Source organism: Rousettus aegyptiacus, unplaced genomic scaffold (assembly GCF_014176215.1).
Source record: "Rousettus aegyptiacus isolate mRouAeg1 unplaced genomic scaffold, mRouAeg1.p scaffold_m13_p_16, whole genome shotgun sequence".
NCBI lineage: Eukaryota > Metazoa > Chordata > Mammalia > Chiroptera > Pteropodidae > Rousettus > Rousettus aegyptiacus.
The window spans coordinates 44,113,631-44,140,896 of record NW_023416291.1 but is presented as its reverse complement, the minus strand read 5'-3'; the positions used below and the strand labels follow the sequence as shown (position 1 = coordinate 44,140,896).

At 51.8% G+C, this 27,266-nt stretch overlaps 2 protein-coding genes across 4 annotated transcripts in view; one reads left to right on the top strand and one right to left on the bottom strand.

Annotated features, from left to right (window-relative positions):
* Window positions 1–10,011, bottom strand: part of XPO7 (exportin 7) — a 78,086-nt gene extending 68,075 nt beyond the window's left edge. For both annotated transcript variants that reach the window (XM_036233943.1, XM_016141644.2), the window contains exon 1: window positions 9,901–10,011. In XM_036233943.1, coding sequence (XP_036089836.1) covers window positions 9,901–9,918 — 18 coding nt within the window. In that variant the 5' untranslated portion in view covers window positions 9,919–10,011. The remainder of the gene's footprint in view (window positions 1–9,900) is intronic.
* Window positions 10,012–14,623: 4,612 nt separating this feature from the next.
* Window positions 14,624–19,621, top strand: DOK2 (docking protein 2). 2 transcript variants are annotated; one of them, XM_016141645.2, is made up of 5 exons: window positions 14,624–15,190; window positions 16,175–16,456; window positions 16,699–16,786; window positions 17,677–17,861; window positions 18,458–19,621. In XM_016141645.2, exons 1-5 carry the CDS (start codon window positions 15,128–15,130, stop codon window positions 19,076–19,078), a joined length of 1,239 nt encoding a protein of 412 aa, XP_015997131.2. In that variant the 5' UTR covers window positions 14,624–15,127; the 3' UTR covers window positions 19,079–19,621. The 2 variants fall into 2 exon arrangements, with proteins under 2 accessions (XP_015997131.2, XP_036089835.1); XM_036233942.1 differs by lacking the exons at window positions 14,624–15,190; window positions 16,175–16,456; window positions 16,699–16,786 and adding an exon at window positions 16,855–17,128.
* Window positions 19,622–27,266: the final 7,645 nt, after the last annotated feature.

Below are 27,266 nucleotides of genomic sequence, written 5' to 3'. Positions count from 1 at the left end.
CGCGCCCTAAAATGAAGGGAAGTGGAACACACGTAAACTAACGACAGTCGTGCACTGCTGCGCATCCCGCACTGCACGGAACTGCGCGTGCCGCGCTCTCCTACGACCGGCAGCTCGGCAGGCCCGTCCACGCGCCACGAGTGTGCGGCGCGCGGTGCCGTGAGGGCATGGCGGCTGTGGGGCCACGCGGCAGCAGGGGTGTTTCAGCTCCGCTGTTATCTCGCGGGACCGCTGTCGTGTATGTGGTCACTGACTGAAGCGTCACTACGTGGTACACGACGGTATTTAGAACAGCTACGCCCGTCCCCACAAAGTAGAAGCGCACACAGGACGATGGTCAGTGATGTGAAGGGGAGTCTTTAAATTCAATCTTAAACTAAGCCAGTTTAACCACGTTACCTTAGAACATTTCTGGGTTATTTTCAAAGCTAATGCTATCATTATGAAAAACTTTGAGAGCAATATTTTTAAGTTAGGAGCTGAAGGGAACCAGGTTGCTCATATATCACGACTTAGCACCTTAACTGACTGCATGGTTTTAATACCTTCGTCAAGTCCCCATCTTATCTGCGAAATGGTGACCAATACTTGGGGATTTTAGAATGTTTTTGCAAAATGCTTTGGGGAAAAACACATTTAGGGTATTTTAAGAAAGTCTTTAAAACATTTAAACTCTGAATTTCCTTTAGGAGTTAACTGCTTCTTCTCACCTGCTTGGCTAAGAGGACAGAACATATCAGAGGTTCACAGAGTGAACAGTAAGTCATCTTAAATATTTTAATATGTTAATTTGCATTCACACACCTGGGAGAGTGAGGATCAGCTTATTTTTCTAGGCACACAGGAAAGCAATTCTATAACCTAAGTTCCACTTCTACTTCCAATCCCTTCAGTTTAATGGCAAGTTTTTCTTGTTCTAGAGTAGCACTGTCCAATAGAAATTTCCATGTTAATGGAAATATTTTATATTTGCACTGTGCAATATGGTGGTCACTAGCCACATGTCACTACTGAACACTTTAAATGGTGTCGTTGTGATTGAAGAACTTAATTTTTAATTTAACTTATATTAAACTTAAATAGTGGCATGTGGCTAGTGGTTACCATTGTGGACAGGGCAGTGGAGATCCCAGAAAGCCACTACTGACAAAATATATCAAGTCTGACCTGGTTCCTGTTCAACTGGGCTTGAGTTAGAGACATACTGGGCCAGCCCTTTCCCTACCCAAAAGCCAGGCGAGATCTGAAGGGGCACACCCACAAGGTCCTGCAAACTCTTCTTCTGTAAAGGGTCAGATAGTAAGCATTTTACGCTTTGTGGGGCAGTAGGCCAAAAGGTCTCTGTTGTTAACTATTCGACACTAACGCTGTAGCATAAAAGTAGTCGAAGATGATCTGTAAAGGGAACTCGTGTGGCTGTATTCCAATAAAACTTTTATTTACAAACAATGAAATCAGAATTTCGTATAAGCATCATGTGTCATGGAATATTACTCCCTTAATTTTTCTCCACCATTTAAAAATGTGAAAATTGTTTTTAGTTCCCAGGCCACACAAAAAGACAGACTGTGGAGCCAAACTGTCAGCCTGGTTTGCAAACCTCTGGAATACATAAAAGGTCAGTGAACACACGCAGATACTTAACACCGCTAGTCATAAAGGAAATGCAATCTAAAAGCGTAATAAGATCCCACAACAATGGCAACACCAAAGGCTGGTGAAGACTGGACACCTGGAACTCGTACACACTGCTAGTGAGAAAGCAAAATGGCAAAATCACTTTGGAAAATTGACGGTTTCTTTAACAATTTAAACATACCACAGGACCCAACCATTCTATTTCTAGGCCCTTAACTCAAGAAAAATTAAAATTATGTCCACACACACAGTTGCATATGAATATCTACAGCCCCTTTATTTAAAATGACTAAAAACTAGAAATGACCCAGATACCCCCAAGGGGTGAATGGAGACATAAAAAATGTGGTACATTCATACAATGGAATACTACTCATCAGTAAAGAACAACCCACTATGGATACAATGAATGAACCTCATATGAATTAGAGACTTAGCACCTTAACTGATTTCATGGTTTTAATACCTTCCTCGAGTCCCCAAGTTATAGAGAATGAATCTCTATGAATACTGAACAAATCTCAAAATCACTGTGTTGTGGGAAAGAAGTCAAAAACAAAAAAGTATACAGTAAGTCCATTATGTAAAATGCCAGGAAAAGCAAATGCAGGGTAACATAAAGCACGCTGGGGTTGCCTGGGGCAGAGGGAGGGACAGACTGCAGAGTCAGGAGGAAATGTATTCTGACAATTGTGAAGGAGTCACAGGTGTATATACTTGTCCAACTGTACACTTTAAATGGATGCAGTTTACTGTACACTCAAAGATGATTCCGCTGGGCATCAGATTTACCCACAGCTATTCCTATGAATTTACTTTTACAAGTGTTTAAATTTGAGGAGCTGGGTAAGGAGGGATAGAAAAGAAGTTGGTTTGAAGTCTCACACTAGCATTGCTGATGGGAAGGAAGCGAGCTTCTGGGACCTCTAGGACCAGATCACAGAGCTTGGAATAGACAGGTTGTAGGAATTCTGTGAACTGAAACCCTTCCTGTTCACAGCATTGTGATCCCCCTGTTTGGAACGCAGATTTTAAGTTAGACTGCAATGCAGAATTCCAAGAATTAGTAAATAATCCTTCACATTACAGTGAGTTTTCATTTGTTAACACCTCTGGGATAATGTCATTATTTTAAACACACCCTGTTGCTCAGGTTCAATTTGTTTAAAACGTTTGATTATAGGTCTCATGAACTCTTGGAGAAAGTTGCTCAGTTCTGGAATAACATCATCAGTTCAAAATATTAGGAGTAAGGAAAACAAGGTCCCATTTTCCAGACAGTTTTAATTATTCTTCTAAATCCTGTGCAAGAATTTTTGACAAAAACCTTACAGAAATTTCTCAGATGGGTAAAGGACAAGCTGATGATAAAAATCACCTACTAACATGAAACAAGTAGTAGTATAAATAATTTATGGCTATACATTGGGCAAAAAGGTGATGAATTTTTTCCCACCAGGTACAGTTATGTGAAATACGCATCTGGCTTCCCAGATTCTTTTCAGAGGAAACTATATATTACAAGTTCCTGGAGTCCAATTAAATATCACGCTTGACTTTAGACAATGTCCTTTTGGAAGAGAGAAATAAAACACTAACATTCAGGAATCAGTGGAGGTAAATGGAGTTAAAATACTGAGCTCTGAAATGATTTTTGCCAAACTTATGACACATGCTTTCAAAACTCTGCAAGCAATTTTTAATAGAATTGGGTGGTAGTGGGAGGTTTCTTTTTTCTTTTTCCTTTTTTTAAAAAAACCTTGCTTTTCCTTTTCTAACCTTAAATATATCCCTTTTAACCATGCAATTGACTAAAACTTTACGGCAAATGTCTAGCATAACTTCTGAGACTATACACACTTTAAATATAATTTATCATTCAAAATACAGACAAAATCAGCATTTGTGTCTAACATAAGTTTAAGTACTTACAAATTAAATGCCGCCATAGCTATAGGATCACAACTTTCTGAGAAGCACAAGGGTTATTTTATTAATTTGATTGTCTTCAGGGGGGTATCTAAAGAAAAGATTTTTTTTTGGTTTCCAGGGACTTTTAAGTGAGAATCATTTTTTCAGTCTACTAACATCAACATCTGACTAATATAACATTGATTTCTTGTCCTACAAGAAATGTCTTTCACTGCATATTGTCCAAATAAGAGACCTCTACTTATTTTGGGGGGTATACGGAACTCAGTTTGTGAGAAGTGCTACAGATTACTAGATCCTAAAAAAAAACCAAAAAACAAAAAACCAACCAACCAAACAAACAAAATCTCAAAACTCTGGGAGCTTAAGAAATTGGGAGGTGGGGTAGAGGCAGGTGTATTTAGGAGAGATAAAATAGAAATATTAGCATGAGCATAAATATTTTAGGAAATTTTATGATACCATATATGTGAATTGAGAACACAGAGGCTTATTGGGAAGTGGTAAGGATGATGACTGGAAATGCCAACCAGAACGCTGGAAGTGTAAGGGACTCAACAGATCACCTAATTCAGGTTCAGGGACCAAGTAAATTGCCTAATTAAATGGCTTCGCCCAGCATCTGGCTAACAGTTGCTCAATTTATGTTGGTATCTTTCTTTCCCCTACTCCCAGCTACGTCCTGACTATGCCCCATGCCAGTAAGTTTTACAATAACCACCACCACGATTGTCACTTAAATCTTCCAGTCTTCTAGAAACATGAAGGCCTTTCATCAGCCTATTTCAAAGAAAATTTCATTACTATTATCTCAATAATACCAACCTTCTAGAGTTGCTGTGAGCATTAAATGAGATTATGTAACATGGCAAGCAGCCGAAAGTTCCATAAATGTGAGCATGAAGTTTCTAATTCTGCCTTCTCTCAAACACATCCTTCCCATTTACGGTAGCAAGAATGTATATGCGCACGTGCGTGTGTACACACGAATGTGTATGAAGAAGTAAAAAGCCAAGGATGCAAATATCGGACATGCTCAAGACCTAGTTTTTGACAATTCCCCTCTTTCCTCCAAGATTTTGACATGCCCCCTGGGTACCAATCTCACTCCACCGAGAATACCCTGCTGACACGAGTCACTGTAAATGTGAGGCATGAACTCAGATGTACTGGAATAGGGGGAAAGGGCAAGGGGAGGAACATGCTGACAAAACTGTAGTCTCATTACGAATTTACGACTCAATAACCCAGGCTTGTCATTATCTTCCCAATTAAATGGCAAAGCCCCTGAAAATAACACATCACATCTTGTACTTCCATGAACAGGATTAGTAGATGCTCAATAGTCACTATTATTCATCCTTAAGAATTAAATATTCAAAAATTCAGTCTGCATATAACTCTCCAGGGTGACCCTAAACTAGCCTTTCACATGGGTCAAAAGACAAACACTTGTAAATCAGTTTCTGAATAAAACGTAGTGAGCATTTCCATCTAAAAAGGAATAAATCTTTAAACTCTAGTTCTAAAGTCTCTGAATGGCCTGAAATTCTTGGCAAATCTTTGTGTAGGTACACTTTTCCTTCTGGGAGAGCATATGGCTTCCATTGCATTCTAAACAAATAAACAAACACCAAACCAAATCCCCCAAAAGCTGAAGAACCACTGCCCTGTACTGCTTCTTCCCCAGGCTCTGAAGTTCAAGCTCTTATGTTCAAGTCTTACTCAGCTTGACTTCTAGCATACTGAAAATCAAATACAGGACAGCAGTCACCCTCAGGAGGAAGAGTGTATTGTTAGTTCTTGAGAGGGGCATCAGAGGTACTTGTGAGGCACTGATAACATTGTGGTTTTGGATGTGGTTACAAAAGCGTGTTCACTTCGTGCAAATTCATTAAGCGGAACATTTAAGATTTTTACATTTGAAGGTATATTTCAATAAGAGATTAAACAGTTAACAATGATGGGTCACATACAAAGGAGACATCATTTGAGATGTAAAAAAGAAATCCTTAAAAAATACGTACTAGGAGAGGTCCACATGGTGAAGACCTGAAACAGCTGGGGAGCAGCCAGTGAGATGCTGAGGCCCTCAGGCCAACAGCCTGCAGGTAACTAAAGGAGGCCTGCCAATGACCCCGTAAACTGGGAAGATTCTCCTTCTTGGGCTAAGCCTTGAGATTGACTGCAGCCCCAGCCAACAGCTTGACTGTAAATGAAAGATCCCGAGCTAGAACTCTCTAGATAAGCCACTCCCAGATTCCTGACTGAGAAATCTGTGAGATAATACATGTCTGGTGCTAGAAAAAAAAAAAAAAGTTGCAATTTCTAAACACTATCTTCCTTAACATGTATTGAAGTGAGCACAGTAATCTCAGTAGCTGTACCTGCAGTAACATTGGCTTATTGGTTTAAATTGGCAACTTTCCCTTCCTGAAAGGCTGCGGTGCAATGTTGCTTTCAAAACCCAACAGAGAAAAAAGAAAATACAGCTGGTGATTATGAATATTAATTTCTGGATCAAATGGAAGTTAATTTCTCTGTAAGATACAGACAGGGAGCTTCTCGATGCTTCATTCCACTTCCACTTAGAGATTCCATTAGAGTAATATGCTTTGTGTTTCACTGCGTAAATGTTTGAATGATACCATATGCAGTACGCATTGCTTAACTTTTCTGAAGGCTTTGCTCACAAGAGGAAATATACTAAAGACAGAGTTAACAAACAAATATAAATATGCTCCAGACATATCACTTGTATAAATCCACAGAGGAGGTATTCCCCTGTCATCCAATACAAATACTGCATGTTTCAAAATCAATGTATGAGTTCTGGTATCTGTTTGGACTTCTGAAGCCTGCGCAGGGAGAGCACCAGAATCTGACACTTCGGCAGTCTGGCTCCAGTGTCTGTCTGAGCTCTGAATCCTTACATGTGCAGTCGAGCTGTCAGTTGGTGCTGCTGTGCCCAGCACAGCAAAGGGCCTTGCACACATTAAACATTATTAGTTTAACTGGAAAAAAAAGAGTCAAAAAAAAATCAGAAAAGTTAGTTTTTTCCCATTTAAAGTTCTCAAAAGTTGTACAGAACCCTCTTCTCAAAATGGACTAACCACAGCTATCATTTCTTTGTATATTTTTAAAAGCTGAAAAAGCTGAAAAGACAGCTATCAATTTTGCTATAATCAGGCTAAACTTTTGCACTCTGTTAAATTTTAACCTGCTAGTTTTAACGATTCTTCACAGCTCCCTAGAGTTACATTGGTGGTCAATATTTAATTACTGTACTTTAAATTTAAAACAAAATGTGACCATTTGAAAATAGCATTTTCCATTACATAGTCATAATGCAGAGCCCAGTAAATACTTTAAGATTCTGTGTAAGGCCCAGCATTACAACATACTAAACAAACAAAACCTCAGAATTATCCTTCATTTATAATATAACTAGTATATATTTAATATCTTCATAGACACTTATATATTAAATAATATATTAAATATATAATACTATATAGTCTTCTTTTTCCTTTTAAGATCCTGATCACCAGCTAGCACTATTAAAGCTAACATCCAATCCTTCATCTTTTTCATTACCACTGTATTCTAAGAGTTGCTTTTACCTTTTTGCAACTAGCCAGCAAGCAAAGATACTGAATCCCCACTATCTTCATCTAATGTTAGATATAAAGTATTTTTTAAAAGGAGACATTTATTTTATGAAGATAAATACAATTTTTTAAAAAAATAGTCAATGCTCTGTAACCACTACCTCCTTAGTGGGTGTTAGATAAGACCTAAAATCAAGAATAGGAAACCCATCACAATAAGGAGTTGCTTACAGCCACTCCTGTAAGATGCTTGACTATGACAACACAGCCAAAAGACAAATCAAAGATTACAATCCATTACTAGTATTTTGTGATACTTAAATCTTCCATAAAACATATAGCAAGAGATGCTCAGGACTTGAGCCTGAGAATCATATGACACTTGCTTGGTGTCAATTAAAAAAAAATTGCTCACCCTGGTGGTTCAAGAAAGTACTAGATACATAATGACTCAACTATTTAATACTACATATGAAACTTACAAATCAACACTGTCTTGAATTTGGAACAGATTCCTTTTTAAACTTTGTGTTTGAACAGTGTTTTGAGAAAAGTATGCCCCCTCAATGCACTTCGGATTTGTCTTTAATCCTTTTATTTATTTACTCATTCCATACAGGAAAAGTGTATCGTTTTCTTGGGAAGGTTTTCTGCTACAATGTTAACATGCCATGTTAAAGTCTGAGTATCCAATAACAGTAATTTAGTGGTCTAAAAAAAGCAACACACCCTTATTTTATTTAAAGAGAAAAAAAACTCTCAAACTTATCCTGTTGATATAAAGATCACTCATTTAGAGAGTAACATACTACAGCTCTTACAAGCAAACTGTTCTCCGTTTTGAAAGTTAATAAATTCTTACTTACTTGGTAGATTTTTATTTGGGGGTGGGTGGGAGAAAAAACATCACCTTACTAAAAATAAGGTAGGCCCTCCTTTGAGATCAAAACGCTATGAAGATTGTTTTGATTGCATCTTGACTTTCCTTGGTGAGGAATGACCTTTTTAGTTCAAAATGTGGGAGAGATCACATTAGTAGATAACTTCTTTACAAGAGACAGAAGAGATATATATACATCAAAGTATATGGACTTCTGCTTTCCAAAGCATCATTCAGAAAGGCTATCTATTCAAATCATGTTCTGGAATGCTCATGGACACTATTTCCCCCCCCCAGTAGATAAGAGCGCTGGCCCCAAAGTCGAAAGCCCCCTTAAGTAAATCTCCTATCAGTTCAGTGCTTTGGTTTGTTCCTTTAAAATGACAGAAGTAATTCTTGCCTACCTACTCTTTTAGGATGGAAGATATATATATTTTTTAATCACATAAAATCTTTCACGCTTCTCAGAAATGGCTGCTATAAAATTCAAGGTGCTACACTATTATTATTATCACTTTGTTTTACTGCTACTTCTGAATAAGCCATAATACTGGCTTTAAAACACAAATCTTGTGGTCTTCCATCTGTACAATTTTTGATATAACTCTGTCCTAATAACTTGTCCCTCACACTCTAAGGATTTACTCCACCGATCCCTGGCCTGAATTCTTATTTAGTCCCTCTCTCCCAATCAAAGAAACTGGTAGAAGTCACACCACTCCCGCTTCTTGTGGACGTCGCATCAGGAATAAAATCATTCCTTTCACTTGAGGAATGATGCTAATTAATATGCAAAATACAGCAACATTTTGTTGCGCTCTTTACTCTTTGCTCAACACCTTTACGGTTACCTAGAAAATCCGAAGGTTTCTGATAACAGATCTGTGTCCGTAACTGTCATAAAAATATAAAATCTAAGGCACAGAGAAGAACTTTATCTAGATTGCGAGAAATAACCTTGCACTCCTCCGGGTACCATTAGCTTTGATACGGGCTGTCCCTTCTTAGGGCCTGTGCCGTCTTTGAAGACAAGTGGCCTGGGCCCCGAGCTCGCCCCTGGCAGCTCTTGAGCCCGATCGAACCCCTCCAGAGCAACGTCTGCACCCAACATCGCATCTCTCATGTCAGACACACCCCCCTCCACCCCGCGTTTCATAGGAGGTGTGGGCACTCAACTCCTTCACTGTTGATAGGGGTACTGGAGGGAGGGCGGGCCCAGGCCTGAGCACCCATTTTGGAGGACCGAGGAGCTCGGCCTTATAGGTTGTGCAATTAGGAGTGTGGGAGTGAAGGGCACGTCCACGAGAGGGGAGGTCGTGGGGGGGGGGGAGGGGGGGTCCTCTTGTATTCGGGGGCGTGAGGAGGGAGGCGGCGGGAAAGACTCGGGAGAGCGAGGTTTAACAGTGCGCGGGTCTCTTTTTGTTATTCGTTCGCGGCCGGCGGGTGTGATGGGGAAGTCCCCTCGGGATCGGCGTGGGGGTCTCCCTCCGCCTCCCGCCGCGGGGGGCACTGAGGACTCGCGGAGGCCTCCCTCGGGCGGGAAGGCAGTGGCCGCCGGGCGCTGTCGGTTGTGCGCGCCGGGGCGCTGCTTCCCGCAGCCCCGGCCCCGCGCCGGAGGCACGGGACCGGGTGGGAGGGGATGGAGGAGGCCCCCGGCCCGGGAGGCGGGAAAGGCCCCGGCGCCCCGGGGCGGGCGGCGGCTCGGGCTCCGGGCGGCGGCGGCGCGGGCCCGGCGAGCCCCGAGCCGGCCGCGCCGCGGGGGCCGCGGCCGCCCCGCTCCCCACGGCCGCCCCGCTCCCCACTCTGCGCGGCCGCCCCCTCCCCCGCCGCTCCTCTCACCTGCACATGATCCGCCATTTTGCTCCATTCATGCTCCTCGCCGGCCCCCTCCCCCCCAGCGCGCACCTCGGCCCGGCCGCCGCCGCCGCCGCCGCCGTCGCCGCCGCGCCTGCGCGTTGGGGCCCGGCGCTGCGCTGGCGGCGTAGCGCGCCCGGCTGCGCAGGCCCCGGCGGCCGGGCCGCGCTTGGAGAATGCGCAGCGCCGCCGGGACGCCGTAAAGGCGCGGGCAACGTCAGCGGCCGGAGCCGCCGCGGGTGGGGGCGGCGGCGGCGGCGCGGGCCGGGCGGCGCGGAGGGCGGGGGCCGGGAACAAAGCTTTGTTTACATGGGCTTAAAGGGGCCGCGCGCTCGGGCCGCCGGCCGCCGGCGCTGCGCGAGCTGCTCGGCGCAGCGAGGGCCCCGCGCGAGGCCGGGACCTGTGCGCGCCCGCAGCCCCGCACCTGGCGGACTCCTCTCCACTCGGCCCCGGACGCCCCGCGCCGCCCGTGACACCGCCGAGGATGCCTGCGTTATCCTCGACTTTCCAGTCCGGCGGCCGAGTTCATGTTCGCGTCTTCCTAGCCTTCTGCACCAGTGGGCAAGGGCCATTGCTCTCTGGTCCTTCTGCACCAGTGGGCAAGGGCCATTGCTCTCCGATCCCGGATTTTACCAGCAACCCAAATAATGATCTCCTCGTTTTCGTTTCTGTCCTCTGCCTAAACATTCTTGGACATAACCGCCAAAATAATGGTGACGATAGAAACATGCAGAAGGCACAGCGCAAATCTTCCCAAATAGATCGTTATCTTAACCAGTAACGCTAGGCTTTCTCCTGAGAGGGATCAGATGGTGGGAAGTGCGGGGCGGGAGGGGAGATAAACCTGGACTCTGAGTGGGAAAGCTATCCCGGGTCAGATCAGGTCAGTCCCTTCCTGCTGAGACCAATTCCAGGCTTTCCCACTAGGAATTATCTGTGTTAGATAATGCGGATCCCTGTTTTCCTTTGGATTCCACTCAGGCTTCCAATCAAGGCCTCCAGATTAGATTTTAGCTGCATTCTGAGAGTACTGATTGTTTGAAGTTTGTGTTGACCGGGGGCTACCACGTGCGATGGAAACGATGCTGGTAATGAATAACATGCTCTGTGTGGACAGAGCAGACTGGTGCTCAGCGTTCATTTCAGCCTTCCTCTTGGTGGTGTCTTCCTGGTTTGCGGAGGTAGGTCACCTAAAAACTACATTACCCAGACTTCCTTGTATGTAAGATTGGCTCTGCCAATTAGATTCACTCAGTGAAGATTTTTCAGAGGCAGAGCTTTGGACTGCTGCTTCTGGCAAGCACAGCCCCTGAGATGTAGTGGATTTTTTGTTTTGTTTTGTTTTCCAACGACCTTACAGTGTTGGAAGCTCCCCGAGTACAGAGAGCAGGAGTGGTGGGTCAGGTTCTACCTGACCTTGGCATCACAGCTATAATGGTATATTCTTGGTGTCATAATTGCAATGGCAACCTTCCAATACCCTACCTGCCTGATTAGGTAGGAGTTACTGCTCTCTGTGGGTCAGACCCAAATCCATCCCTCACCTTTCTCAGTAAATGGTACCATCATTCACCTAGTTGCTCAAACTAAAAACCCAGGTGTCATCTTGATCCCCAGGGTCTTAATAGTCCCCTAAATCCAATCCACTTGCAAGCCTTGTTGAGTTGATATCCAGTACATATTCAAATTTGGCTACTTCTCTTCCTCTCCACTGCTAGTACCGTTGTGGTCCAGACCATCAGATTTCTCCTGGGCTGTGGTATTAGATTACAAACTAGTTTCCCTGCTCCTGTCTTGTCCTTCGATAAGCCATTTTCCATAGAGCTGCAGAACATTCTTCTAAAATCATGAATAAGATTATGTACGCCCCTCCTTTAAAATCCTTAAGCGGCCCACAGTACATTTAGAATACATTCCAAATCTTCGTTGTAGCCCTTCAAGAGACCACGTGATCTGACCTCATGTCTACTGTGCCCCCTCTGGCTCCGGCCAGTCTGGTCTTCTTGTGGTTCCTCACATCCAGGTGTTCCTGCCTCAGGGAACTTGAAGTAACTTCTGCCTGGAATATTTTTGCACTTGTCATGGACTTCTTAGTTCAACTGATATCTCCTCAGAGAGGCTTTTCTCACCACTCTTTGAAACTTGTCCTCCTGATCCCATCACTATCATACTTATGGCATTGATCACTGTCCATCCAAAACTATTTACTTACATATTTACGCTAGAGTCTTCAATTAGAAAGTAACAATGGTGAAAGCAGAGATTCTGTCTGTCTTGTTTATGCTATGTCCCTAGTACCTCTGTACAGAACACATGCTCAATAAATAATTTTTGAGTTAATTAACTTCTTTATAGCCCAGTCTCATTCTAGGGGCATGTGGGGCTCAGAGAAAAACATAAAGCATTTAAAATGTTATGTCTGTATTAAATAGCATAATTATTATGTTACATTATCAGCCCTTCCTTTCAGAGTTTCCAGAACTGAGTTCTCTTAGTTGTGAGAGAAAGGATATACTCAGTGGAGAAAGGGTGAGGACTAGGAATGAAACGCAAGAGACTGGTATTATCCTTCTTTTCCCACAGTCAGAAAACGCTGGGAGTGGGGGAAGGCAGGGATGGCTCTTTCATGGCCCTCGCTCACTTATTTCTTTGCTCAGCCCTCCATCCTTCTCAGGTCCATGCCAGCTCCCTGCCCATTCTAGACCATGTTTCCTGTTTCCCAGAGCTACCCCTTCAGTAGCTGCCCCCACCTGTTCATCATTTGGGGGTTACCTAATCTCCAAGCCAGCCCGAGGAATCAGACACTGTCTCTTCTGCTCCTTGTTGTCCCCAAAGACAAACTCACCAGCCCTTTTGTGTTAAGGATTCCATTTGCTAATTATTGGTGAGATTAATAACAAAAAGTTGCAAAGTTCTCTGAGCTGAGGTCTCTTGTTAGTATGGTTCCTAATGCCTGCTGAGAGAAGCCATTGTGAAGGAAAGGATCCTGGTGGCTTATATGGAGGCACAGGTGAGATGTGGGGTGTCCCTTCCTCTCCAATAAAAGTAAAGAAGCCAAGAACCCCACCTGTGCCTCCGTATAAACCACTGAGACCCTCTCCTTTGTGACACTTTCTCTTCCCATCACTGGTGCCTGGGTAACCTAAGGGCCTCCAATTCTCTGCCCTCTGGAGCTATATGTCTTCTGGGTCCCTGATCACAGAACTTGCCTGTGGCCAGAAAGAAGGTACTGGGGTTAGTACTTCCACTGCAGAGTGCCCACAAGACGAGTCCTTCCAGGGAAAGTGGGAGGGGCCTTGAGGGGGTAAAACTCTTAGTACACTCCTGCTGCCCTACCTTCTGCAGGAGACGGCCACGGGAGAACTTCTCCAGTTACCACAGTCAAGGAAGGGTGTGGAGGTGGCTACAATGCCTGGGGCTTAGGCCTCCACGTTTAAACAGCTTTCCAGTCATCTGGTAAGCTCGGGTGCCCCCCTGTGGTTCTGAGTGGAAAGTGCCCCACTTACCTGAGGGGCAGGAGATCAGAGTGGTGGTGGAAGGGAAACACCCTCTATTGTCTTGCTACTCCAAGTGAGGTCTGGCCCACCCACGAGCAGCATCAGCAACTCAGGGCTCACTCCAGACCCACTGTTTCAGAATCGGCACCTTAACAAGGTCTGCGCCTTCGCCTCTGAAAGGCACTGCTCCATCAGCCCCTGGGCTGGCCCTAAAAGCCCTTCTCACGTTACGAGGAGATGCTGATGTGAGCGGAAGACCACCTAGCTCCCAGATAATGTCTCTCCTTAGGGGCTGGAGAGATGGAATAGGCCACACCCCATTTCCCTACTCCTAACCACTTCCCAAGGAGCTTTCCCCACATCAGCATCCTTGGTCCTTCCTTGGTCTCTGGATCAACCTGTTCAGGTGAAGGCGGCAGGGCTGAGCCCCAGGTAGAGGAAATGGCAGTTACATAAGCCCCCATTATGGGGTTACCCCAAGAGTGCTGGCCTAATGCTCCAGTTCCCCCAACATTTCTGCACCATGCCTCCATCAGATTGCTTCTCTAAATAAACCATCTGGCTCTACGTTATATATTCTCAGGGGAGCTTAGATCCCCCCAAATGGTGTGTATTCTTGCATTGAGTCTAGTGCCACCTAGGGGCCAGTAATCAAAGGATATTTGAGTTAAAGATCAGGAGCCCTGGTACTTCCTCCTCTGCCCCAGCAGCCCTGTGACCTCGAGAGAGTCGCAAACAGGTGCGTTCAGACCTGCCCTTCCTTCTTCCAGGGACAGGTAGTGTGGCCGGGAGCTTTTGGTAACTATGAAGCACTTTCGTTTCAGTGATTATGAAGCAATTTTTAAAAAATACATAAGCTTGCTACTGTGAGTTAAAAAGATCATCTCTAGATGAAACTCAAGTATCTACTACGATGCTTACAAAGTCTGGAAAGATGGTGAACTCCACCGGCTTGAATGTGCATTGGGAGGATAGGTGACATGTTTCAGTGTGGGGACGTTCCTGTAAGGAGGCGGTGGAAGTGTGTGCCGATGTCGGGGGGCAGGGCGCACTCCCCGTGGAGCGAAACAGAGCTGTGTGTGAAAGTGGTGAACTCTCATGTGCTCGGTGGGCTGGTGGTGTGTGTGGCTCAGCTCTTACTGAGTGGAGAGGCCTGAGTTCCGGTTTGGTGGCCTCGAACACAACCCACAGACCTCCCTGAGCCTGACTCCTCATTTTTAAACGAGGGAGTCGGGCTCTTGATTTCTAAGTTCTTTTCCAGCTCTGTCATGCCAAGCACCAGCTTGAGCGTCGGGGCCTTTTGCTGTTGCCTTGACCGTCGAATTTGGTGTCTGGGTCTCTGTTGGCGCGAGTCGGCCGCTCTTCGTTGGCCGACTCCCCACACCAGCTTCTGTACCTGAGTCGTTGCTCACCGAAGAGCTGGGATTGGGCTTTTTGGAAATCGTCCCTCAGCGACTTGAAAATGCAGGAAGCTGGGGTGTGAAACTCACTCATCAAAGAGGAAAAAAAAAAACAAAAAAAAACTCACACACGCAGAGCAAGAAACCGCAGAGCCTATCAGCCTGTCGTCATCGAGCCGACTAGAATAGTGCAGAAAACTCTAGGCAGAGAGGAAATGAACTTGAGAGAAGGGGGAACACACAGGGCCGAGAGGAGAGGAGGAGGCGGGAGTCGGAGCAGCGAGAGGCCGCGCCGGGCACCGCGATGGTGGGAGGATGGAAGACGTGGCCGTGAAGCAGGGCTTCCTGTACCTTCAGCAGCAGCAGACTTTCGGGAAGGTAGGAGGGACCAGGCTGCCCGGGGCTGAGCAGAGGGGCTCGGGCCGCTAGGAATTCCCGGGGAGGAGAGGGGTCCCCTAAAAGTCCCCAAACACTTACGGGTTGGCGGGAGCCGGGCCACGCACCACGTTAGACCCAGAGCTCAGGCTTGGGAGGGCTCGTTCCTCAGCAGCTGCCTGCGGCCCGAGCGGGGCCCCAGGCTGTGCCCGTTCCTGGTGCTGCTCCCTGCGGGGGCAGGGGCAGTGGAGAGTCCTGACACCTCTCTTGCCTCTCTCGATCTGTGGTGGTGACTTGTTCTCATGGGGACACGACGGAACGGGGTGGAAGGAGCAGCAGAGGGGATACTGCAGGGTTCCGGGGGAGGTTTCTTCCCCCTTTCTGGCTCTAGCGGGGTGCATTCGGCTGGTATTGAGCGTGAGCTGGGGTCTCTGGGAGCCAGGCGTGTCCGACCCCCTTCTCCCTCCTCGGACTCCTCGAATGAGGAAGTCCTCTTTCCCTCCGCTGACCCACACCAGGGCGTCTCTGTCTCTGTCTGTCTGTCTGTCTGTCTCTCTCGCTATCTTGTCGAGGTATGAGGTGGGAAGGTTCAGGAGGGTAGACTGAAGTTCCCGGAGATCGGGTCTTCTGTGGAACGAGAATGATGGTCCCCAGGCCGGGCCCTCAGGCCGCCCACCTCATTCCTTCCCCGGGCTCCAGGGACTCACGGGCTGTCCACCTCTAGAGAGAGCTCGTGGGCTGGGCCTGCTCTGCCCTTGGCATCGCCTCTGCTGTCACTGTCGGCCTCTTCCTTCGCTGCTCGTGGTGGATCGCCAACGTCCTCTAATTCCTCAGGCCCCACGTGTTTTCTCTGCTTCCTCGGGCCTCCCGGGAGCTTTATTTCTGTCCCCATCCCCGCGTCCCCGCCTCAGTCCCTCGCCCGTGATCCCCCCACTCCCTTTTGGTCACCGTCTCTCCATCTCGGCCCCCGCCCCCATCCGAGTTCAGAAATGGCGCCGGTTTGGGGCTGTGCTGTATAAGCAGTCGGGCTGTGCCTTGGCCCGGCTGGAGCTCCATGAGGGCCTGGAGAAGTCGCGCCGGGGAGAGGCGGCCCGGAAGGTGATCCGCCTCAGCGACTGTGTGCGGGTGGCCGACGCCAGCGGGGAGGCCAGCAGCCCCCGGGACACCGGCGCCTTCTTCGTGGAGACCAAGGATCGCCTGTACCTGCTGGCGGCCCCCACTGCCGAGCGTGGGGACTGGCTGCAGGCCATCTGCCTCCTGGCCTTCCCCGTGAGTTGTCCAGGGACGCGGAAAGGGCACGGAGGCGTGCAGGAGTGGGGGCAGCCGATACTGGCTGTGGGCAGGTGTTACAAGGGCCAAGGCCAGGATGCTGGGGGCGATTCCTTGGTCGGGGATAACCCCAAACCAGATGCAGACAGGGGCAGCAGGCTGAGTGTGCCCTGAAGGAAAGCCGGGTTCAGAGGTGGGGCTTGGGCTTGGTGACGGCGGTGAGAACCTGGCTTCCTCCCTAGGACCAGAGGAAGGAGCTGCCGGGGTCAGAGGGGAAGGGCAGCCGGCCCTGCATGGAAGAGAATGAGCTGTACAGCAGCGCGACCGCAGGTGAGGGGGTTCAGGGGGGCTGCCTCTCTCCCGGCTGCCTTCCCCAGGGCGTGGTGGGGAGGAGGCGTGGGCCAGCCGGCTGCTGACTCTTCCTGCCTTGTGGTTGACCCCAGCCCTGGCCAGAGAGGCCCCTTATCAGCCTCTCTGCATCGCTTCCGGTGTGGCCCGAGGCAAAGGAGCCTGGCCTGCCTCAGATTGTCAGTCCGTGGCCCTTGGCCCAGGCCCTGCGTGCTGGCGGGAGAGGGCAGGGCTGAGGGCTCCAGGGGAGGTGCTGCTCTTGAACCCTCTTGTCGTCGGGATCTGAGCAGCTTCTGAAAAAAGAACGGTTTCCGTGGATCGAAGGTGTCTTGTGGCAAGGGAGGTTTTGCTGACGAGGCAGTCACCCTCTTGCAGTCTGTCTGGCCCTCTGGGTGGGTGTGCGTAGCGGGGAGGAGGAGGATATGGGGCGTCCGAGCTCCACCCCACGGAGGGCGCGCCACGGCTGCATCAGCAGCGGGTGGGGAAGCTGTCAGCTGAGAGGGCTGAGTTGGCCGCACCTGCACCCGAGACAGCAGGGATTGGGGAGGCGGCCGGGTCGGGGCGGAGAGATGAGATGGAAAAGATGGGGCTGTGGCTCTGGCGACAGGGCAGGAAGGATGTGGGCACAAGGTCGGGGTGCGTGTGGCTAGGGCACGATGCCTATTCGGGGTGAGGGGGAGGTACCTGGCCTGTGGGGGAGCATGACCCGGCACGGAGCAGCTCAGCCGGCAAGACACCGGCCGTGGGGTCGTGGATACATGGAGGACACCTTCTTCTCGAGACTTTTTCTGGCCCACTCATTTAGGGTGGGGCGGAGTCGAGGCAGGCCGGCCATTTCCCACGAACCGCCTTCCCTCCCCTCTCCTCCCCAGTGGCCCCCTGCAAGGAGTTTGCTGTGACCATGAGACCCACAGAAGCCAGCGAGAGGTGCCGGCTGCGGGGATCCTATACCCTCCGGACTGGCAAGAGCTCTTTGGAGCTGTGGGGTGGCCCCGAGCCACGCGCCCAGCTGTACAGCTGGCCCTACAGGTTCCTGCGCCGCTTTGGGCGGGACAAGGTGAGCAGGGGCCGCCGCAGGTGGGTGGAAGGAAAGGATGAGTGATGGGAGAAGAGAGACTTTTCCGAGAGAGGGCGAGGAGCTTTGAAAAGAAGAGAGAGTGGGAGGAGGAAGGAAAGAGAAGATAAAGGCCTGAAAGGGGGGATGGGGAGGGAACCGGGGGAGGGGGAGGGAAAGCAAAAAGGAGGCTCGGGCCTGAGAAGGGTGAGAGAGAAGGTAGTGGAGGGGGGAGAGGAAAAGGGGACCAGGAAGAGGTGGAGGGATCAGAGGGCAAGTAGTGGCAGGCGTTGTGGAGGATGAAGTATGCGCCCAGCTCCACACGGGGATGGACGGGAGGAAAGATGAAGGGAGAGGAGTGGGAGGTGAGAGGTGGTCCTCTGCTTGTGAGGAACAACGCGGAGGGAGGGAGAAAGGAACACCTTGGGGAGGATGCTCAGACACGTCCTGTCCTCGTCCTCGTCCTCGTCCTCGTGGAGGGAAGCTGGCGGGCATTCTTCAGGAGCTGGCGGGCGGGTTTGCATTCGGGAGCGGGGGCCTGGAGCAGCAGCCCCATGCCTCAGCCTGGCCACTCACCGCCCTCTCCCCCCTCGACCCAGGTCACCTTTTCCTTCGAGGCCGGCCGGCGCTGTGTCTCTGGAGAGGGCAACTTCGAGTTTGAAACCCGTCAAGGCAACGAGATCTTTTTGGCCCTGGAAGAGGCCATCTCTGCCCAGAAGAATTCGATGCCTCCTGGGCCCCAAACCCAGCCAGCCACAGTCCCCACGGTGCTGCCCCGGCCAGACAGCCCCTACTCCCAGCCCCATGACTCGCTGCCACCACCTTCACCCACTACCTCGGTGCCCACGCCCCGGCCAAGGGGCCTGGAGGGGGAGTATGCGGTGCCATTCGACGCGGTGGCCCGTTCCCTGGGGAAGAGCTTGAGGAGCATCCTGGCCGGCCCTCCGCAGCCTCCGGTAGACCCGCTGTATGACAGCATTGAGGATAAGCCGACCCCGAGGCCTGACCACATATATGATGAGCCTGAGGGAGTGGCTGCCTTGTCCTTGTATGACAGCCCCCAGGAGCCCCGGGGCGAGGCCTGGAGGAGGCAGGCCGCGGCTGACAGGGACCTCAGCGGCCTCCAGCACCTCTGCCCATTGGGGCAGGACTTCCCTGCCTCTGGCTGGCCACAGGGAACTGAATATGACAATGTTGTACTTAAAAAAGGCCCAAAGTGATGAGGGGCGGAGGAGATGTAGACCCCGGCGAATGCCAGCCCTGGGGGGGCGGGGGGGGGGTCTGTGCCGTGGAAGGGCTGAGAGGCTGGTCTCGGAGAGGGTGGGGGAAGGCGCGCCTCCCGCCCCCTTTCTGCTGGTGACTCCTCCTGCCCACTGCATCCTAGGAGCTTCCTTCTGCTCCTTCCAGAACCCTCGTCTTGGCCTGCCCTAGTCTGGTCCGAGCAACTGCCCCTCCTGGGTGGGGCCTGCTGCGTGAGTCACCATCCCAAAGCAGGAAAAGTGCCCCAAAGAGACCCACCCTCCGCCTACTCCATCGCACTTCCTCTTCTTTCCTTCCCGGGGGCCTAGCAGAACCTCGGGCATTTAGGGCAAAGGACAAAACGATGTCAGCACCTCGCCCCACTTCTTCGAGGCGTGTGGGCCTCCTGCCTCCTGCTGTCCCCTTGGGGGGGGGGGACAGCCCTGGCTCCAGGCACTCCGGAGGGTGGCCGCAGGCTTCTGCAGGCTTTGGACTGCTCTGTGGCATTAAACATTTCTGAAGTGGTTTTGTTTGGCGTGAGTGTTGTGGGCGGGGATGTGATAGCTACGGCCCCGTGGGGGACGAATGTTCCAATTGGCCACCACGGGCACGTCCTTTCTGGGCCTAGGCTGGGTCCCGAGATCTGTGGAAGTCAGGGTACCTGGGGAGAGATGTTCGAGCATCTCTAATCCTTTGCTAGTGTGCGGCCAGCACCAGAAAAACAGCCAGGACACAGGGAGTGTGTGTGAGGAACTGGATTGGAAAACAGGAAAGGGTTGGCAGTTTTGAGCCTTTTAAGCACTAGAAACAGTAGAAACAGGACAGATCCCATTCCATCCCTCGCCTTTCTTGAGACTCGCCCTCTCTTTGTAAAATGAGGGGGTTCTGCCACGTGGGCCCCGAGAGCCCTTCCTGCCCTTCGATTCTGCGTAGGCCCTTGCGTACCATTTCCCCCTGCTCTCTCCTCATCCAAACCTGCTTTCCTAGAAAGGCGGGTCAGTACATTGCTGCTGCCAGCCGACCAGCCAGTATTAAGCAGCACCATTTGTAGGCGCTCGACTTCCCTGGGCTCGAGACGCTCACAGTCCAGACGGGGCTAAGGCAAAGGGCGCGGATGCCTATCACAGGAGGCGACTCAGGGCCCTGAGGTCAGAGGGTATACCTGTTCATTGGAGGGTCGTGAAAGGCTTCATGGCGAAAGTGGCATTTACGTTGGACCCTCAAGGGCGTGAAGGGATTTGAAGGAGATGGAGGCAAGGGGGAGGGCGGAGAGAGAACCCTGGGTGGAAAAGCCAGCACGAAGTGGAGCCGGAGGAATTTGTACCTGTTTAGATAAGAGAGAAGAATGACAAAGCTTCTGGGCAGAAACCCTAAGAGCTACATGTTAGGACAATAACCCTGATAGCCCTGTGGAAATAGGATTGGCTGGGGCTGAACGACTTGCGAGAAAAATTCAGGAAAGACCGTGGATTCAGTCTCGAGCAGAGACAGGGCCTGCAGATCTCGGAGTGGTACTGGATGTGGAACGCAGAGAAATAGGGTTTCTAGAGAGGTTCAGGAAGGAGAACTTAGTTTCTGATGTGTTCCGGTTAAGCTGGCTTTACCCTATCCAGCCAGGAGAGTTCTAAAAGCAGCTGGAAAGGGGTTCTCACTGGAGGGGAAAAGAGATGGAGACCTTCGGGTACCATTTGGATACACGGATGTATCCAAATGTATCCTCCGCCTCCACTTCATGCTGGCTTTTCTACCCGGGGGTCTCTCTTCACACTCCCCCGCCTCCGTCTTCATCAGATCCCTCCACACCCTTGAGCGTGCAACCTAAATGCCACCTTCGCTTCTGGTTGCCCGCAGCCTCCCAGGTGTGTTGTGACCTAAGTCGTATCCCTCAGCACTTTCACCCTTATTAAAGGAAGTCGAGTCAGTGGATGAGCTGGCTGGAGACAGGGGAGGCCTTCCGGGAGCCTTGCTGCTAATACTTTGGAGGCAGGAAGTTCCTAATGCCCCTAAGGGTTTCAGTTGTTCCCCTCTCCAGGCCAGAGGTGGGACTCGGAGGGCTCTTAGGCAAGGATGCCCAATTTCTAATTTCAGTTAATTGCACTTAAGGCGGACATCCCAGCTAAGCCCAGCAGGGGGCAGTGTTAGCCTGTGGAAAAGGCCACTGGGGGCTAACCTGCTGCCGGGCACTCCAGCGTGGCCCAGGAGGCGACCTTAATATTTAGGACCCAAAAGAATGGAAGATAATTCGAGGAATCTGCATTTCAGAGCTTGTTCCTTCGGGTCCTCAGACTCCTACTTGGAGATGTGTGGACCCTGGCTCCCAGAGGTGTGGGACTCGGAGCTGAAAGTTGCTCCCTCCTTCCTTCTCTCCTTTTTTACCTCAAGATCCTGGAACTTCTAAGTTCTTCGTTCTGATGCCGGCTTTGCTCAAAAGGAGGAAGTGGTGATTGGGGCCCTAGGGAAAGGCGGGTGAGGGCTGCTGGGGCAGGGGAAGTGGAGCATTTGGGGAACTTGGGAGGGGTAATGAAAGTCCTTGAAACGGTCGCTGGGGATGCTGACCATACTGTCAGGGTCCTCCTCAGGAGGCGTCACCCGGCGGGTGGGTCATCTGCAGGGAACTGCGGCATGTGTCAGCGCCAGAGCGGCCACCCCTCGCTGCACCGCCGCCTGTGACACACGCACCTGCCTCGCGTGAGCTCCACGCGGGGCTGCGGCGGCCCGAGGGAAAGGGCGCAGACCTGTCCCCACCCGCGTGGAGCCCACAGGCAGCGGAGGCCTGCAGAAGCGTTGGCGGGATGGATTCATGAAGGCGTGAGCCTTCGGGGGGTGGGGGAGGCCTCGTCCTCAAACAGAAACCCAGAGGCAAAGCCCTCCTTGGAGTGTTTCTGTGTTCCCCTGGCTGTCAAGGGGCAAATTCATCAGGAGGCCGCCGGTCTCTCGGGGGATGGGCAACGTGAGGCCAAGGGGCAGTCCTGCCCGGACAGGGTCATCGGCTCCAGGCTCTGCCGCCCAGCAAGCAGCTGCTGATACCGCAAGGGGCTTCGCTGTGCCCAGGCCACTGAGAAACTGCTTTCACTTGCTAATTATTTTGGAGAGGTGCTATCAGGGCAGGTAGGAATGTCTTCGTGACTGGCGCCCGGCATAGAGCTATGGACACTGAGTCACGGAACCGCGTGCGTGCACTCGTTAACGTGCGATGCCGTCCTTCCTCCTTCCTTTCTTCTCCGTTGCCTCCCCCTTGCATTTCATTTTTCCAGAGCGGACGAGTGTGTGTCAGACTGTGGTCCATCCCACAATACTGCTCCCAGGCTTGGGGGGGGGCGGGGCGGCCGGGGCCCCCTTGTGAGTTCCCTCCTCGGGGCTTCAGAATAACCAAGGCACCGATCGCCCGGGCCGGCTCCCCCCACCCCCCACGGCCGCACTCACACCATTGCCACCACCACCTCTCAGCTGTGATGCTGACCAGCCTCCGCCTCCTGCCTCATGGGCGCTGATTCAATTAGCCAAGGCGCCCACCTCCTGCCAGGGCCATTTATATAAAATCAACGGGGCCGCTGGAGCCCTCAGGGAGGGTGGGGCTGGAAAGCAGGGTGTGTGTGTGTTGGGAGGGGGGGAGGTTGGTGAGCTAGGTGGGGGAGGCAGAGGAATGGGGCGGCCTGGGAGGGACATCTGATCTGATTAGCCATCAGCCTGGCTTCCCCTGGCAGGCGGCTGCACATCACTGCCCGGCTCCCAGCCTCAGCTCTCAGGCCAGCTGATGCTAGCCAGCGCGGAGCGGGGCCCATCCCTCTCCAGGCCCTGGCCGGCCTGCCTCCCTCCTCCTTGTCTCCTCCCGACTCTGGAGCCCTTTTGACCTCGGCTCCTCGATTCCTGGGCCAGAGGTGGCCGGTGTATTTGGGAGCAGGAGTACGGGGGGAAGCACAGAGTTCTGAGGGATTTGTGGGGATGCTGGAGTCCCAGAGCTGGTTAAGTAATTCTGGGACCTGCACCCCAGGGCAGGGTCAGCCTTGTGCTTTCAGGAGTCTGATCAGAGGGTGAGGTGGAGGCTGGAGTGAACGTGTGCCTGGGGGGAATAGTGTTTGGGATAACAACAATGTTCTTGAGTTCCTACAGCGTTTTCTCACCTGTGGGCCGCTCCGGGGCAGGTTAGTGCGTCCGTCCGTCCGTTGGTTAGGCACAGACTGCAGCCTGACGACCCGCATTCACATCCTGGCTCTGCCGCCTGTGGGCTGGGTGTCTTTGGGCATCTGCTCTCTGCAAGTTTCCACATCTGCGAGACGGAGGTAATATGTTTCTCAGGGGCCCGTTGCGAAGACCGAGTGAATCAACACGCAGCCGCTAGGACCGTGCCTGGCACACGCAGAGCTGCGGTGTCATCTCGGGGTCAGTAGTGCAAGGTGTCCCTGTTTCAACCGCAAGGGAATGGAGGCACGGAAAAGCGGAGGCCCTCGGCTTTGGGCGAACTTAGGCTTTGTGGAGGGAGAAGGCCCCGACTGGGAAAGGCGCTTTCATGGACCGAGGTCCTTCATTAGCAGGCGCCTGCTCGGGGGTGTGAAACCCCGCCTCGCCTTCCTGGAAACTGGCCTCAGAGCCGTGCCTCGCTCAGCCCAGCTGCCGCCCCTCCCTGCCGTGGTCCCGGCTGGGCGCACCCCCTCTTTCGGCTCCGAGGAATGCCCGTCTCCAGATCTGGATCTTCCTCGATCTGACCCCCTCCCTGCTCCATGTAGCCTCCTTCCTGGCTTCTCCCCGGCCACAGTCTTGGTCCCCTCGTTCCCTTCAAAAACGAGGTCATGCAAGGGAGACAACGGCTTTTGTTTATGGAAGTCACGGTCGGCGGCGGAGGCTGATTTGTCACGGTGTATCGCACTGTCGTGAACACTTGGGTGTGCCGACCATGGCCCCTCTGCTGGGCGTGGGGTTTCTAGAATCCAGAGCATCCTGAATGTTCTTCTTGTTCCTTTCGGAACAGTGGGTGTTATTCGTATTTTCCTGACGAGGAAACTGAAGTTCAGAGAGACTGGGCGGCTTGCCCAAAGTGGCCGTTCTCCTACATGGCCATGTTGGGCTCAGCCAAGCCCTCGCCAGCACTCCAGAGCACCAGGCAGCTGCCTGCCAGTGCTGCCCAGTACGGTCCCTACGGGAGGGTCATCCGTTTGTGGCTTGAAGATGCCCAGGAGGTGGCGTGACAGAGCAGAAGAAGAACTGGCTCCAGGACTCGCCCCTGACAGCTGCGCTGCCTGGGCAGGTCACTGTCCTTCCCTGGGCCTCGGTCTTGTCATCTGTAAGGTAGGGTGAGTAACACCCATCACCCTCACGGGCTTGTCGTGTGGCTCAAATGAGATCACGGGAAGGCGAGTGGAAGCCGTGCGCCTCTTTACAATCATAAGTCATAGTCACCTTCCAGAGCCCCCCGTGGCAAACGAATGCCTAAAAACTCTTATTGGCTCATGTCTCAGGGGTCAGCTGAGCTCCCAGAGGGCATTGGGGCTGAGAGCAATGGGAAGAGGGCACAGGGAAGGGGTGGGGATAGAGAGCTCATAGATCTGGCTTGGCTGGCTCCCTTGAAGTTAGTTCCCCAGAGGCTGCGCAAAGGGTCAGACCAGCGTAAAGGGGCAGAGGGAGGCTTTGGTGCCTGTGGGCAGCTGACAGGGCACGTGGGGGTCGGGCCCGGTTCCTCATAGAGGCCGCCCCTTTCTGCTGATCCAGGCAGGTAGCCGGATGATGGACGGCCTGAGGAGGGTGGGACTGGAGCTTCAAGAAGAACCGGGTTGGAGAACTGACAAAATCTTGAGCAGCTCATGGGAGACCATCTGGGGGGAAGCTGCACTCAGGGGCCTGGCAGTGAGCGCCTGTTACATGCTGCTCCACCCCCCGAGAAGGGCACAGTCCTGGCTGGAGTCCCAGGGCCCTTTCCCGCCCGCCCCCACTCTGGGACAGCCCAGAAGCCCTCCCTGCTGACCCTGCCCCTCTGTCCAAGTCTTGGGGGGAGGGTGTAGGTGTGGTCTCCATGAGTGAGTGTGCTGGCAGTTCAAGGGGTGCCCTGAGAACGCTGAGCAAGTGGGGTGAGGGGTGTACTTCTATTGCAGCCTCTGGACGTAGTCACATTCTTAACATCTCAGGCTTGTCATTGTTGATGTCCGTGAAAACCCTTAGGTCACTGCTGACTTGGACCTTTGGGGCCTCCTCTTGCCTCCAGAAGGTGGGGTAGTCCTATTATGCTATCGGCTCATCTTCCAGGAGATCTGCACCCAAGATGGGCCCCCATTCAGAGTGGCCCCAGGAGGGGCAATCAAATTGGCTCAGTAGGCTGGGGTCCCCTGTCGCACACAGGTGATCTCTCTAAGTGGAAGATCAGGGGTCCTCCAAGGAGCTGGGTCGGCTCCTCTAAGGCAGCCTGAGGCCAGGCCAGCTCAGGGCTGACGGGGGCCCTGGGGTGGAGACAGTGACCTGGGACGTGGGACGGTCCTCTCCCTGGGCCCCAGGCACATGCTTTGCACACACGAGATGCAACGTGAGCGGCTCAATGATCGACTCACTGACCTTTCCACTCCTGGGGTCCCCCCCTCCTTCGTCTCACTCTGGCCTTTGCTGTGGGATCTGCCTGCATGCCGGCTCTTGGCACCTGAGGCTCCTGAAATCCTAGGAAGCCTCCAGGAGCTGTGGACTGGACCACCCCATGGCCCTGGCTGGAAGACGCTGACCTAGAGAGCCCGTTCCCCTCTACTCCAACTCCAGGCCCCGGTGGGCTGGACGCAGACAACATGAGGCCTCACGTGGAGGGGCTGATGGGGGAAGAGGAGAGGTCAGAGGGTGATACACCCTCCTCAGAAATCGGGGAGACGGCTTCGGAGGAGGCCACAGCTGGTGGCCGTGTGACTTGGGGTCCCGACTCTCCTCTATTTGCTTGTCTGCCTTGAGGCACTTTGAAATGGGGGCAGGGAGGAGCGCCCAAATATCTCCCTCATATAACTCACCCATTATAACTTCACTCTACCTGCTCACGAAAGATTTTATCATGTCTAAAGGCTTCCCTTGTAACATGCGGATACCTCCATAAAGTGGTCCTGCCTTGAGGCCGTCACCAGCTAACCGTTCATGTAGTATCATTTTAGCAGGACATAGAAGAGCCAGAGATGCTGTCTGGAAAGAGGTGTGCACACGCGTGTGATGTTCGTGTGTTCGGGTTGAGGGAGGGAACATTTTTCCACTTATTTGACAAACCTTGACCAAGCGTCCGTGGAGTGCCAGACAGAGTTTTTGGTTCTGGGGATGCAGAGTGAACAAAAGACACAAAAATCTCTGCCCTTGTGCAGTTTACACTTTTGCGGCGGAGAGAGAGAGAGAGAGGAGAAATAAAGCAATAAACAAAAAAACAAATACAATTTCTGGGACGTCAGAGAGCAGCCCCTGCTATGGGAAAGAATAAAACAGGGCCTGGGACGGGATCGTGGCTGGAGGGGGGGCAGACCTCTTGGTGGGGCCTTGGTTCGGAGGTAAGGAATAACCTTTGACCTCTTGCAAGTACCAGGACTAGAAAAAGGCACTCGCTCTTAGGGGGGGCGAGTAAGTGCCCTGGGACCCGCCCCCTGTCCTTCCTCGCCTCTTCCTGCACCCGACACCCCTGAGCTAGGAGCCCTTGTGTCCTCGTGGAGGAAACGTGGGGGGCCAGCCCCCCCCCCCCCCCCCGGAGACGGCGATCCGGAAATGTTCCTTGGGCGCCAGGAGGAGGGAGTGTGTGGAGCTGGCAAGCTCCGGACCAGCCGAGATTAGTGAGGAGCATGGTGCTTGCTCACCTCGCATGGCTCATTACCCAGCCCTAATCTGGGCCATTTCTCTCTTTTTTCACACCAAGATTTGCAGGCAGCTGTGCAGCCATGTGGAGTGTCAGGGGTCACTCTGCAGCAAAAAGTCAAGGCTTGGGATGGTGTTGTGGAGAGAGTGGAGGGTGTGGGGGGGGGCGGGCATGGGGGTGGAGAAGGCATAGGGCAGGTGAACAAGGGCTTGTTGCAGGAGGTGTCTGGTTTCTTCCCCTCCTTCCTTCCCTCTCTCTGTTCATTTCTCCATCCATTTCTCCCTCTCTGCATCCCTCCCTTCCTCATTCCATCATTTCGCCGTGGGATCTTCTCTGGCGAGGCAAGGAAGTAGAGAAGAAAATGACAAATTCCCACCTCA